The sequence below is a fragment of the Theobroma cacao genome, chromosome 9 (genome assembly GCF_053813885.1).
Source record: "Theobroma cacao isolate CCN51 chromosome 9, ASM5381388v1, whole genome shotgun sequence".
NCBI classification, from domain to species: Eukaryota; Viridiplantae; Streptophyta; class Magnoliopsida; order Malvales; family Malvaceae; genus Theobroma; species Theobroma cacao.
In genome coordinates, this window is record NC_142647.1 from 1,864,208 (window position 1) to 1,879,648 (window position 15,441).

At 34.3% G+C, this 15,441-nt stretch overlaps 1 protein-coding gene across 1 annotated transcript; it reads right to left on the reverse strand.

Moving 5' to 3' along the window:
• Positions 1–749: 749 nt before the first annotated feature.
• Positions 750–14,470, reverse strand: LOC18587904 (ENHANCED DISEASE RESISTANCE protein (DUF1336)). Its single transcript, XM_018128038.2, has 22 exons — positions 13,947–14,470; positions 12,646–12,717; positions 12,315–12,368; positions 10,942–11,007; positions 10,758–10,816; positions 10,380–10,456; positions 9,333–9,458; positions 8,830–8,864; positions 8,279–8,379; positions 8,107–8,202; positions 7,760–7,824; positions 7,591–7,662; positions 7,027–7,197; positions 6,262–6,458; positions 6,031–6,097; positions 5,610–5,785; positions 4,746–4,847; positions 3,483–3,530; positions 2,757–2,900; positions 2,571–2,666; positions 1,975–2,076; positions 750–1,273 (listed from the first exon to the last, which is right to left on the reverse strand). Exons 1-22 carry the CDS (start codon positions 14,253–14,255, stop codon positions 1,181–1,183), a joined length of 2,328 nt encoding a protein of 775 aa, XP_017983527.2. The 5' UTR covers positions 14,256–14,470; the 3' UTR covers positions 750–1,180.
• Positions 14,471–15,441: the final 971 nt, after the last annotated feature.

Genomic DNA, 15,441 nt, shown 5'->3' on the forward strand with positions numbered 1-15,441 from the left:
AACATTCAAAGAAAGTAGAAAAGCATCGACAAATAAAATGTGTGAAGAGAAACTAGCTGTAGCAAAAGAGAGTAAGTGGAGTTAGTAAAGTGATTGAAGAAAGGGACACATCCTTTAAATTTTCTACTACCTTTTACCAGAATTCTCTAATAAATTTGTTCGTTTGTTGTAGGACCCAAAACCATGCAATTTGCAAATGCTATGAGAAATTCCTATTACCCCAAAATCGGCTTTATTCCACAGAGAACCAATGCTTTAGTGTCACACCAAGCGTTTCAATCTTAGATCGGACAAGTATGAAAATCTTGAAAAGCTTTAAGCAACTTAACCTTTTGAAGAGAGGATACCGTATGCCAGCTATAAACTCAATCAGACAGAGTAGTAACAGTAGCATTAAATGGTAAAAGATCAATGCAACTTCATAAAAGGAAAAGTATGCAGAGTCATTGTAGATTTATATACAAGTGCCAGTGATTTCTAGTTTCATATATGGTGGCAAAAGACAGGGTTGAACCCAGACGTTAACAATATTCTCTTTCGCCCGGGATCGCATGCTAGCTGAAAGTTGGAAGCTCATTTCTATAACTTACCTGTAACCAGGCTTTTATCCAAGCAAATGTGAATGTAATACAACCATCATAGAATCCTCAAATGGAAACAAACATGGGAAAACAGAAGAAAAAGAGATTGTACATGGCTAAGTGCCGGAACGTGATAATGAGAACTGAAAGATCATTTGTCAAACTTAATTGGAAAGATCCAAGGAAAAATGGCTATCTCACAAATATATTATTGTAACAAATGCTTTTAGATATGCGGATTACAATAAATTCCAACGGCTCTTCCAAGTAAGTCTCAAGTGACAATGTGGTATGTATACCGGAGGGTGTCCCAAATTCTGTAATGTAAATTTTATGTACAAAATATTCCATTGTTCTTCACCAAATATGATATCGTTCAAGGATGAATATAGCCGACTTTTTAGCCACTGAATCTACCAAGTAAAACATAACTCAGCAACAAATAAAGTATGAACCCAACGGTTATCCCCTCAAATCAAGTAAACTGAATACTGAAAAGATATGAAATCTGGAACAACCCATTTGATAGTCTTACCCTACACATAGTGACAGTAACCTAGGAGCACAAGATAATTAAAGATCGTTAACGTAGGAAAACCTCAAAACTCCAGTGGTAAAGCAGATTCAAGCCTCACACGATTTAGTCGAACAGTGCCCAGAATGTACTCAGGCAATTCTGCCTCTTCTTTTGCCTGCAGATGGAGAAAGTATGAATATCTACGGTTCAACATACATATTTTAAGGTAACAATTAGAAACAATTCAACCTTTCACAGCACTTTAGATATCTAGGGTTTATTCTAGAGTGCTTTCATCATTATGTAACTAAACTTGATAACAAATTTCAAATCCCAACAAGGAAATTGCTCAAAGAATAATTAACTATCAAGAAACATGGTGAAATTTTGTCGAGAGTGAAAATTAAGGATTTTCTAATCAGCAGCCAAAATTTTGGGAGTTTTTAACTGCTTGTTACCAAAGTGACTATGAGAAGAAAAACCAAGAGAAGACTAAAATTATGGACTACTAAAATTGTGCATTTCATGCCTATCGCAGGTGAAACAAGACCCAAGCAGAAAAAGAAAATCCAAAGAAAAAGAAAATCCAAAGAAGGGTTTTCGGCAATTCGAAACAGTAACCAGAAAAGCAACAAATTGTTTGAATAATATACTTGCAAGAAGCAATATGATAAACCACACAACTCAGAGCTCAAATGCTTGAGGAAGCTCCTGCAATCTCAAGTTAGACAAACAAAAAGTACATAAGAAAGAGCTACTTAGAGTTGGTTTTGTTTTCTGTTTTAGTTCCCAAAACACTTAGTAATAACTTCCATTAGTCTGAAACCCACACTAGAAGACAGTACTTTCACAGATTAACAGCAGAAAGGCACGAACCTCTATTAAAATAGCAAGATCTACTACTAAGCTTGTGACATATCCAAGGACGAGGCCGATAACACTTCTTGCTACCGATGATGACCCAATATCCACATCAATCTGCATATTATAAGATTCAGCAACAATATCATCAAGATCAAAAAGTCCCCATCTAACTAGTCAATATAATTCGATACTAATGTAGCATTGCAAGTCAACTTTGGAATTGCAAGAGTAGGCATTAACTTCTCAATAAAGAAATATGTTAAAGATAACTTGCGGTGTATATCACTGCAGTGGAACTTCTAAAATTGTAGAGATATCTCAAGACTTTAGATCCTGATACCACCTAGCCTTTCAAGATTATAATAACATCTGAAGACTTTGTCTTCTAATATAAGGCAGAAAATATGAGATTCCAAGTTCCCACTTGACCCCACGCAGTTAATGCATGCTTAATATAAACCATGAAATAATCTAATTTTCATATGATTGTAGTTTCAGTGATGAAGTGCATCATTTTCATATCTAAAATAAAATGCAGATGCAGCAAATATTAGCTTCCCTAGTAAGGCAAGAAAATTAAAAAAAAAAAAAAACCAAGGCTGTATTACCTCCAGAAAGTTGTCCTGTCTGAAATATTTGCAGGTAACAGCTTTCCCAAGTAGGCAAGCTTTTGTTCCAACTGCACGCTTGACCATCCAATACCCCTGTACATTTGAAAACAAATGAGCCTTTCTATAGTGCTAGAATGAATTAATAAAAGCCACTTAAGATGTTTACGATATAGCATTTCGTACCTCAACAATGCTTGGAATCAGTTTAAATCTTGCATCACGAAACATATCAGTTCCATCCACGAACTTTCCCAATAAAGAATTTTTATTCACAGGCCTTTCAGCAGCATAATAGAGGACCAAACCATAGTTTGGTTTTGCAGGAACCTGAAAAAGAGAAATTAAAACATATATCCTTTTTTTGAAAGACCAAAATGAAACTTGTTGCAACCAAAAAAAGAAATCCATTATTTGAAATTCTCCTTATGCTGCTATAACTCCCATTGTCATCCTCCAAAATCAGTATTCCTGGGAGAAAAGTGGAAACTAGAAGCAAGTCTAAAGGCCAAAGAGTGATCTGAGTTGACCATCCACAACAATAAAACTTGTTCAAAATTTCCCTCTTTAGCCTTATTATTTACCATACACATGCCTATTTCTGAATTAACATTACTTTAAATGAATTCATCATATTGTCTCTAAAAACTAAGGCCTAAGCGTCACCAATAATGATCCTACCACAGCAGGGTGGTAAAGGTCAGAAACTCAAACCTATATGTCCCAAACAAACAACTTTCAGCTTTTAATAGTTAAATTTCCACAGGAGTAACCCTTTAACATAGGAAAATGTTCATACCTATCTTATGTCATCATAGGAAAGAGTTTAATCAAAATTCCCAGTAGATAACAGGTATTGTGCTCAAAAACATGTACTAAATAAAGAAGGTTGAAATGCATCCACATGCGTACCTCGAGATTAATCACAAGGATAAATGGAAGCTTTTTTCCAGCATCTGACTGAAAATGAAAACTAGCAGTTAGGTCATAACTCATAAAGCCGATTTTAAATTATGCAAAATCATGCATGATAGCTCAAATATTCTCAAATTAGCTTGTTCCATCTGAAAAGGAACTTTTACTGTTCAGTGTAACAAAAAATATTCCAGTGCATTATTTATCTGTAAAACAGAAATGCCCAACACATTGGGAATACAAAGATGCAAGAATAGGTAGTACAGTCCCTAACAACTTGTGGGAGTATAAACCATATGCTAATGGATATTATCCTAAATATGAAAGAAGTATGGAAAGTAAGTTTAATCATTCTCAAATTAGAAATTTTCCAAACTGAAACAAAAATCTTACATCACCAAAAATCTTACATAGAAGGTGAGTGCAATTGAGATAAGGATGCTGCAATGGCAGTGTGGTTAAACAAGAAAAGATAAGACAAGAAACCAATGATTTGGGACAAGATGGGGTTAGTGAGATCTAGGACAGAATGAGGGAGATACGTTGAAAGTGTAAAAGGGCTTTGATTTTATTGTTAGACATTGAAATATAAAATGTTCAATTAAATATAAGTTGAAAGAAGAAACTATACACTATACAGATCGCCAGAAAAGCTGAAAATTTAAAGATTTCCATTGTCAGTTCAAAGATTGTGTCATCCAGTCGAAAAGGATACTCAAGTTTGGAAAAATTAAGAAAACCCCAACTGAAGAGACCTTCTCCTCTTTATTTCAGCTCAGAACTGTCATCAAGCAAATGTAACAAAGAGTAACAAGGATACCAAATTGACTTTCTCTGCATGAATCCTGGTTCATTCATTAAATTTATCATACAAAATCAAGGCTAAAGATGACTTTCAAGGAACACTAATATATTTCTAAGCCAAACCTACAAAAATATAAAATTTTGCTTAAAACAAAAACAAATTCCTTTGGCACAGGAATGCTATAGCATTTAAAAATTGTGAAACACAGAAAGCTACCAGTTACTTTTATTTAGCACTCAAAATTTTTTAGAATGTAAAACACACAAATCAAGAAGGATTCCATAAAATTATATTAGTATGACTTTTCGACACAACAATTGATGAAAGCAAAAAAAAAAAAAAAAAACTAAAAGCATCAATCATTGCAGCCAATTCCTAAGAAATGAAGCAAACTTCAGACGATGCTAACACACACGTGTAGAAAGGGGAGCAAAGTATGAAACCTAGTATAATACCTGAACTAGACACCTCGGGTGCAATGCAATTTTATCTGTGGCTTTATCAACTTTGAACCAGTCAACAGCTATGAGCTTGAGAAGGGGATCTGCACCCATTACCTGTGAAAAGGTTTATATCATTACTTAATTGTTCTCCCCAGAATGCACAATATCTCAGCAAGAATAAAGAATGTAATGCACACATCACAAGCATACTAAAACCAACAGGAGGAAGGCTGTCAGATATGACATAGAAAGAAAGTAGCTAATTCAACAAAGAAATAACAAGAAAGTTCTATTCATAACGACAAGCTGCAATTTCTAAATTGTATTTAAAGCTGCAGCTGTGTGCAACAGAAAACTCATTAAGCCAACTTAATTATAGTTAAAAGCAATCAAAGAACTCATACAATAAGAAAGGTAAAACTAATAAAAGGCTCAATGTAATAATAACTCGAACAAAGCACATGAAACTGCTGAACTAAACAAGACGATCTCAACTTTGAAAGCAAATAAACAACACAACAGTAAGACAGCAAATTCTGCTAATGTATACCCATTTATAGCCATTTGCAGTCAATTATTCAATTTTAGAAACCAGACCAGCCAAGATTGGATAAAAGGAACTGAAATTCATACCCACCTCAAATTAATGAGAACTGGCAAATAGAAGCATGGATATCAACTGAGGATGAGAACAGATATGCACCAAGCAGAGACCAACTATCGTTCCAATTTGTATCTCATTTTGCAATAATAACATACCAGAAAATCTTATTTTAAGCTTTGATGATATAAGATGATGAGATAGAATGCACTCAAAACAAATAAAACAACAAGGACAATACATGTCAAATAATTTTGAAGAAAAGAAAAACTCACCTTGGCATTATCTTCTAAGTAAGTCTTTCCTCTGATCATAAATCCCCTACCACTAGGAGAAGTCCAACAATTTGTGTCAGCCTCATCCTTTCCATTGTGGAGGGAACCATTGAATTGACTTGCATCAATATGGACAGGAGGTACACTAGGATCTAATTCCTTATTTGCATCTGGAGCTGCATCAATAGTGACCTAATATTTAGTGTTCTGAACAGCTCATGATGAAATTAAGGATAAGACATTGTTTAAGCCATTAAGCTATATTCTTTGTTATTGACACAACACCAAAAAAGAAAACAGAATGCATGACTCAATAGCAAAAGATTTCCTAGATAAAATCTTCCTTTTCACATGTAAAGTTAAATGTACAGATAGAAAGTCTTTCCCAAATCCCAATACAAATTTTAAGAAAAGAAAGAACCTGAAGCTCGCTTCAGAGCTAAGCTTGAGATGGCCCAAGATACGTTCTTCAGCTTAATTTTCCTTTCCTGATAAGGTTGAGAGCAAACTATCAATGATAGAGGTTTTCAAGGAAACAATTAATAATTGGGTTACACCAATCCAACTAATAGTGCAACCAATTTTAACTCTTTTTTTTCGAGGAGAAGGAGACACTTCTGTATTCCAATGTGGCAAAGCAAAAAGGGATTACCTTGTCTGCACCACCGTCACTCTCTTCATCTTCTGATGATGATGAAGAATCACCAGCAATTGCATCATAAAATTCATCATGCACTTCTACATCCTCAAACTCGCCACTGGAAATTGAAACATCGGAAAGTTTTGATTGGACAATGGTGGAAGATTCACACTTGAGTGAGGGATTTGCTCCAATATATTCCTTTAAACCTGAAATAAGATTTACAGAAAACATAACTGACACTGAGTGAACATGGCATAAATGATAGCAGTGACAAAATCCAGCAGGTTTTGAGCATTAGCTTCCGATATTGTTCTTTACAATAATTCTTGAAATTTGTCATCTATGTTCTAGCTGTTGCTTGCAGCCTTGTCTGTGTGAAATGTGAGGAAATAAAAGCACTCCTTTCTAGTCACACTGACAGAAAGTCACACCAATGTATACTCATAATAACCCTATAAAGTGGTTGACACAAACATCAATCCTGTCAAATAGAATCTATCACTGCAGAGATAAATGAAAGAGGTCCTTCCTCCCTTACATCACGGAGGTCCTAGGAATAGGAAAAATAGTTGCACGCATTGGAGATGAATGAGGTTAGGTTGTCTTAACTGATCAAGTCTCTAAAAATGCACAAAAAATTTTGTAAGTCCACCTGTCTAACAGAGATCTCAGACCTGATTTGCTGAGACAACATAATTCTAGATGTCTCTAAGCCATTAATTGTTAGTATCAGATCATAAGTCAGATAATAAAGACTTGGTTAGATAACTCAACCTGCAACTTGGGATAATAAAGCGTATGGGATGGTCTTTTCAAACTTTGAGCTGCTACTTTTCTTCCATCGAAACCAACCGGCACTATGAATCTCCAACATCTGCGTCACAAGGCATTTTGCAGTGTTTGAACCCATGGGTGCATTTAAACTTCTAATCTCCCAAGTAGACGCTGCCATTCATAGATATATACATATATATTACATACAGAAATAAACAAGATTTACAACAAGCACAAGGCCTCCTTCCCAATGAAATCTATGAAAGAGTCATCTCGCAATGCTCCACAGCCATAAGCACCACCTTATGAATAATCAAGTTGCCACAGAACGTATTTAACCTCTAAAAGCAGAATTTGTTGCTACCAATAGAATTTATAATAAAAGTAATCACATTCATGGATCACTCAATCCCTTCAGAATTTGAAGTACCTAGAGAGACTACAAAGATCCAAAGAAGAAAATAGCATTTCCTCATATGTTAAACGCACAAAGCAATCAAGCTATAGAGATCAGCAAATGCTTCAGACATAAAATCTTAACCAACTAAGAATACAAATCCTTACGATTAATTGTTGTACGTCGGTATCCAGATCTTGGAGGCTGCTTCTTATGTACAGTTGGAAATTGCAAAATTGCTGCCAAAGAAATTATATCATATGTGAGCCAAGTAGAGGCAAGCAACATTTTGATTTTCATATAAATAAACTAAATATTATTAGCGTATTCTCTTACTGTATGCTCCATCTTGCCCGCGAAACCATTGCCTAGAGAAGACAAAATCTCTCTTGGATTGCCATCTAGAAATCATGTAATAGGACAAATAAATGCCAGCCAATGACAAAAGAGACAAGATAGATTCATGCTAATTTGATTAACTAAGGAACCTAATATTGTTTGGCCTTCCAGTATCCTTTTTAATGAGTAAAATAAATGCTGAGAATACATCAAACCAATCAGAAGTGCAAACTTTGAACATGCTTGATAAAAACTAATCGATATCTTAACTGCATATGCACGACACATTGTTGGCAAACAGTTCTTCAAAGAGAAAAATAAGTAGTCCATTCTGCAAAAATTACCGGGTGAGATATTTTGGATCATATGTTCCGTGGACAACATCATAGTGTCCACCATAAGAATCTATCAGCTCTAAGTCACCTGTCAACATATCCCACCTGTGAAGATAGTTAGTAGAGCAAACTTGACTTACTGGGAAATATGAAATCAACAAACATAGGTGGAACAACTTACTCATATCTTTTATGGCGGTCCAGATTTAAGATTACTTCAAAAACAGTATCTGCACTTGCATCTACAAGAGCAACAGCCTTCACAAGAGCACCTTTTCCACTCTACAAATAATCCAAAGAACATTTAAAGAGCTTGAGTCATTCATCTGATGAAGACAAATTGCGAAACTTTGATATTGTTAGGGAACATAAGGAAAATTGTGTTCAATGATAACTTTTAGGGTGAAAGAAACCTGCTGCAACTAACACAGGCACTGAGATATTTTAGATCTATAAGTTCAATTCACAATATCTATAAACTGCATGTTTTGCATTGACATAAACAAATCAACATTTACATATTTGATGATACAGGAAGAAAATGGATTAAGTTTTTGACTGCTAGACAGGTTCATCTAAAGTTGTATTATATCTGAAATGTTCCTGTACACATTTTCTTTTACAAAGTGAACAGGACAAGTCTAAAGTTCTAATAAGTATGTGGGAGAATCTATCATGATGCTTTTCCTAAAGAAAGAAAAAGGGAAATAATAAGTATGATCGTATTGATACCTTCAAATCAGCCACATCCTCAAAGATTCTAACACCTGAAACCAAACAGAAAGCAAATTATTAGATGGTGATAAATAAATTGTTTCTCCATTAGGACCATTCCATATTCTTAGCATATTGAGAGACTCAAAATAACATATCTTTTATAAATAGTGAAATCTTTCATTTTTCACATCTTAAAGAGAAGAAATTTTCAAATCTTATTTTGACATGCTCAGAACCAGCCTGATCACATGATAAAGCTAGAGCAGGTCTCACAAATGGAATGATTAAAGGTCATGAATAGATTGAAGTAAACTATTAATAGTGAGAGTATGAGGAATACACCATTATAGTTTTTCGAGTTCTGTATGGATTAAAGTCTGAGTTGCTTTTTTATATATCATTACTCCAATCCCAAAGGTTCAATTGTATTGGTACCCTTACACTTTCTTATCTTGCCATTTTTCTTTTGAATTAATGCAATTTCATTTAACCAAAAAAAAAAGGTATAAGAAGTAAACCATTGATTGTACGAACACATTTCCATTCATGTGCTTCAATTGCATCTCCAAACTCCCCATCAAAGTATCCATCTGATGTACCATTACCGCCCAAGTTGGAGGTTTGCCGCAAAAGCATCTCCGGACCTATGAACAGCCAAAATAAAAGAAAACTAAAAATTCAACTCAGCACTTAAATTATTATCTTGAGTTGAAAATTTTAACATATACTCATTAGAAATATCAAAAGTTATCATATTAAAATGCAAGATAATACAATTAGAATTACAATTGCATAGTCTTTGTTAATAATTTATTTATGTTTCAAAAATAAATAGCAAAGAACCTCAAGGAGGAAAACGTTTTTGGACAGAATAGGTCCTTCGTATCAATTAATTCCTAAATTTAGCTGTTAATTTCCTAGCACATTTTCTGGCTTGAATATGACACAATAATCTTTTTCCAATTTCACAAATCATCAATTTTCATAATAAATTTCATTCAAGGTTCTTCTATGTCCTTCACATAACAACAATGATCAATATGCCACCTCTGAATGTCCTAATACCAAGGTATCTTCAAATTTAAGAAATCATTATCTTGATTTTCAACATGTCACAAAGCTTAATTTCTCAAAAGTCTCCAATTGAACTAACTTGAGATGCACACTTAATTTTTTTATTACCTTCATTTAAGAAGCAAAAATCCACCAAGACTCAGCTAAAATACACCAAACATGCAATAGTGTCTATGTGATGCAGCATACTCTTTATTGAAGACTCAAGCATGAAGCATTTAGCTTACAATGATGTTGACTGCAAATTTATTGATAATATCTAAAAGGTGCACATAATAAACTGCATTTGAAATGATTTCACATAACAATTTATGCGAGGAAACATGCTAACTATGATACATTAAGAGGTTATTTTATACCACAAAGTGGACACTAAGAAATCTTCTTTAAAATTTAAAAGTTTTATAAGAAAATGACAAACCAAAATTCTCTCTTTGAACCTTAAAAAATGCAATGGCCAAACATCAAAATGATGGCAAATACCAACTCACCTTGTCCAATTCTTATAAGCTTTTTTAGCCCATGCGCATACCGCCTTACTCGAGGTCGATGGCCTTCTAAATCAATACTTCAGAACAAAACAGGCAGAGTAATTTATTTTTCTTTTAGAAAAAAAGATGTGGCAAAAACTAAGTATGATACATAGAAGCATGTAGGAATCTGTAGTTATACTGCACTTAATTTTCTCACAGATAAGTATACTTCCATCTTCTCTGCTCAACCTATCAAATGGTATCTATCAATGGAATTTTCCCTCAATCTTCATAAATGCAATCAGTTACCCACAAAATTTATCTAAAATCAATCTTTAACCGTTAACAAACTCAAGTAAGACTCATATAGCAAGATAGATAGGAAAAATGGCTTACTCAGCCTCCATGTTTAATTTATTTCTGGTACTACTTCCTCTTGAAAGCTCATACTCAGCCTGTCCAAATAGGTAGCAAGTTACGTCAATGCATAAGAAAAAATCATGAGAGCAAAACAAATTCTTCTCTTCTAAGAAAGCAGCCACATATATGAACTAAGCCGTTTTAACTAACTCCCTCGTACCTGTTGCTTGGCATGATCAAATGCCTCCATCCATTTTCGAGCTTCTCCAGCTGCGGAACAAGCAATCTTCAAGCAGAAAAAATGTAAGTCAGTCATGAGCCACTCCAGCACACAAGAAAAGAATATCTAACTACTAATAAGAAAGAAAAGTGACTCCAAGAGCAAATCATCAGCAGAGATAAGTGGAAAGTTCCCATTCCCCTATTCTATGGAGTAGACATCATTGCAGAACCAACAAAATGCTTCATTAATTTACTATATGACATGGTTTTACAGCTATGATTTAAAGAAACAAATAAAATATGGTTTTTGATTACTGAAACAATGACAATTCTGGGAACAAGGTAATCAGGATTCTAGAGCAAATTATATTCACAAAGACAGACAAAGGAGGTTTTCCTTTTGACTGTTGTAGCAGAATGGGGGGCCATTATCTCTTTCTTAGCACCATGGTTCAAAGATGGCTTGTTGTCACACCCAATGGCAGTTTGGCAGTTTGAAGTTGAAAAGAACAAAGTGATTCTGCTCGTCAGTTTTAACCAGTAACAGATAGCTTTCCAAAGTGATTCAGTTGCACTTTAAGAATAAACATCAAGCAAGGAAAAAGAAAAAAAAAAAAGGAAAAAATAAGTCAATTAGGTATTCTTTTACTAGGATGCCCGTAGAAATTGTAGACTCTCCTCAAGGTCTCTCGAAGCATCACAAGTGGTTCTCAAGGTTCAAGAGTTCTGGACAACCCTCAATTGTAGTATTATACAATGCTAGCATTACTTAGATTAGACTCCCAAGTTATCAAAACTTTGGAACTGTAAGTATTACATGCAAAATGAGGGGCTTTGATATCTAATTGGCTTATAAAACACAAATTTTATTTCTTCCCCCAGATTATTTTCTCTCCAATCAGTAAGCACACCAGATTACCAGGCTGACACTTCTCCTGCAGAATAATCCTTAAACTTTCTCAGTGAATTTGGTGCTACTCAACCCTTACAACCATCGGCTCTTTGCATATAAGTTTACTTGTCTAACCCCCTCATTATGTTCTTTCAAAAGAGCTCCTGTCATAATCACATCTTTCCCTTCAACATTACATACTAGGCCAGAGGAAGTACTTATAAAACCTCATGCAGTTACAGAACCCAATTACAGCATTTAATATCTTAACATGTTTCAAAATTCATTGTAGGGGGTGGAAGAAAAAGTGAGCCAAGACAGACATGCTATCACCCAAAACATTTGAATAACCTATGACCCACAATTTCCAACTCAACAAACTTAAAGATTATACATACGAACAGAATGTCATATGTCATGTACAGTGAAAGCCAGCATCGAGCAATTATTATAAATACAATTATGTGAAACAAACTTACTTCTCCTTTCTTGGACTCATCCAATCGATTGTAAAACTGTATAACATATAGATCCTACAAATGTTTAACAAAAGAAAACCATCAAGCACAGCATTGAGCTTCATTATTGATTGACCATAAACATTAAAATAACCAATAGAGAAGAAAACCATGAAGTGGACCAACTTCACAAAACAGTTTAGACAATCAAAGACCCAAAAGAAAAAGGGGAAAAGAGAACTGGAAAAGAAGAAGAAGAACCACAATGTACCACCTGAGAGCAAAGTGAAAGAAAACAAAATTGTCAAATAATAACAATAAATAAATCAAATGACAACTAATACAGACTTACCCCATTATTGACTGGGCGACGCCCTAACTCCACCATCAGTGTAGGTCCTATCACACCCTTCCTGATTGGTCTCTGGACAAGGTAACATATTAGCAACCAAGACTAGAATACATAAACAAGTAAATTTGAAGAGTTCTCTGAGACACATAAATTAAGTAATTGTTCCTTCATGCACATTGGCAATAGATAGCATCATAGCAATGAAAAACATGCAACAGAATAAAAAAAATTTTCCATAAATAATATTGTATTTGAAGATCTCTCATACATTACAATTATAACAAATATACAAATAAATAAGGGATCTCCTTTAAAGGCAGTTAGAAACAAAACAACCTTGAAATTGAACTTTGTAATTGTAGACCTAAGTGAGATGCGACTTACTAATAACAGATGACAGTTCTACTGTCAAAGGCCCCAACATTGCAACCCATAACTTGAGTAAGAGATCTTTAAAAGCCAAATTTTATAACATTGTAACAAGAAGTTAAATTCTATTAACACTGAAATGGGAACTTCTAAAGAATACAATAGTGAAGCGATGTTAGTTAAATTATGTGATCATTAAAAAAATCACATATTATCAAGCACAATAATATATGTCATTTATTTTCACTTTTGACAGCCTCACTGCATCTCGTTGAATATTGCTTTATGAACTTTAATCATCTTCCTACAAACAAAAATGCATCTAGCATTCTAAGAATTGCACTCTCTTTTGAAGGATACCCTGGAAGCAAGTATGTTAATTCCACACAAAAAGTTATACATTCTCCTTCCTCTTTCATTTCTATGTTTAATTTATTACATGATTTTCTCCAAGAAAACAAAAAGTAGCATGTACAGGAATCAGTACGACTCATGAAGGTTATATACACTTCACAATCAGAAATGTCTTTAACCTTCTTTCTTTTCCTATGCTTATGATAAATTAGCTAAAGGCAGCCTTGTATACAAGCTCAGTTTACTAATTCAACAAAATTTAGGAGATAGATCAAATATTTGGACCCCAAACTCAACAACCTCAAATCTTCATCTCCCTAATTAATCTTAATCCATTCACTAAACCACCGTAATTAGAAATGAAACTTATTTCCAACTCAACAAACTTTCAGCTGTCAATAATTAATATCCTGCTACAGCTCAAGAATCCATAACGAAATAAATCAAAATTTCACCATACTTTAGTTTAAAAAACCCCCTGGAAAATAAGCATATCTACATTGCCTCGACGAGACAACAATCACAAGCAGCAATATATTCAAAACAAATAAGAAAAAAAAAAAGGTGACGTAACGTACAACGCCGGGGTTCTCGTGAGGATCTCTTTTATACATTTCAACGTATTTGCCCTTTATAAAGAGGAAGCGAAGATGGCAATACTCGTGGCCGATCGAGTTGACTCCTATATGATACACCCACCCGAAATATTCAAAAATCCCCCTCTCGTCCCCGCCATAGCTGATGCTTCGGCTATGCCCATGTTTATGACCGCCGCTATTGTTGCCGTTATTGCTGTCGTTACTGCTGCTTCCGGTGCTGCCATCCGACCCTTCTTTCTCATGTCCTCCCTCGCCTCCCGCCTTCTTCAACGCCGTCGTTGTTTCCATATTACAAATTTTCCGTTCCAATGAAAGGGAAAAAATATCAATTCGTGTTTAATTTAATAAATCAGAAGCTTTTTTTCCTTGAATCATAAAAATAGTTTTGTTTTTATTTGATTGAGAGCGGATCTAAGGGAGGGAAAGGTAAGCAGAAAGAGGCCAGGAGGAGGGAGGGAGGAAGCAAGGGGGTTATTGTTGTTGTCAGCATTTTTTTTTTCATTTTTCGTTTTTTTTTTTCCCCGTTCTCGAACATAGTTGGCAATGTGGGGTCCATTGTGCTGGTTTTTGGGTCAATTGACTAAACTTGTTGAGGGGCGAATTTGGTAAAAAGTCCAAAGACGTCAACGTCGCTGAGAAAAATTTGTCTTTTTCGAACAATGGTCTTGCCACGTGGTCAGATATTCGGTTACCATATTGCCGCATCACTAATGTTTGGTACTTATATGACGTGGCAAGATCGGGTTGGATAATTGCGACTGTCGGTAATAGGAGAAGGACCCACTCCCATGACACGGAAAGAGACTTTTACATCTCAAATTTTCAACTACCCATTTATCCCCTATTTATTGCTCATTACGAAATGGGAGAAATTACAAAATTGGGCCGGTGGAACGGAAATAACAATTGGTTACCACAATGGCAAAAAATATTTATTTATTATGAAGGAAAAATGTCGAGTTGCAAAATTAATAAAGAAACTGCTTTTACTATATATTTAAAAAAATTTCAAAATTATATATGACTGTTTAAATTATTTTTTTTAATTAGATAATTTTTTAAAATTAACACAAATATAACTTACTTTTTAAATTTAATAATAATTATTTTTTTTACTCACGTAACATGTTGATTATCTTGATCATAAGTAAGATTATTAATAGCTTGAATGTCAAAATCATAATAAAATTTCAATTCCTCTCTTTTTCTTTTAATTGAAATAATTTTTTAAAAATTCTCTTTTTTTTCAAATTAAAAAGAAAAGAATATGTAAATTATCGTACATCATGCACACCAGTTTGTCATGAGGGTCAAAATAGTAAAAGCAATTTCCTATATACCAATATCGTAATTTGGCATTTCCTTGATAATAAAGATTATTGGCTATGGTAGTAACCAATGTATTATTTTTACTCCACCGTCCCAATTTGTAAATCCCCCAATAGTGAAAAAGCTTGGGTCTTTACTTATCATT

Excerpts from the sequence above, each read along its gene's own strand:
- LOC18587904 (XM_018128038.2), bottom strand. The coding sequence starts at position 14,255 with ATGGAAACAACGACGGCGTTGAAGAAGGCGGGAGGCGAGGGAGGACAT. Across the intron at positions 10,817-10,941 it reads TTGATCATGCCAAGCAACAG|GCTGAGTATGAGCTTTCAAG; the intron begins GTACGAGGGAGT and ends CTATTTGGACAG. Across the intron at positions 9,459-10,379 it reads GCTTATAAGAATTGGACAAG|GTCCGGAGATGCTTTTGCGG; the intron begins GTGAGTTGGTAT and ends GGCTGTTCATAG.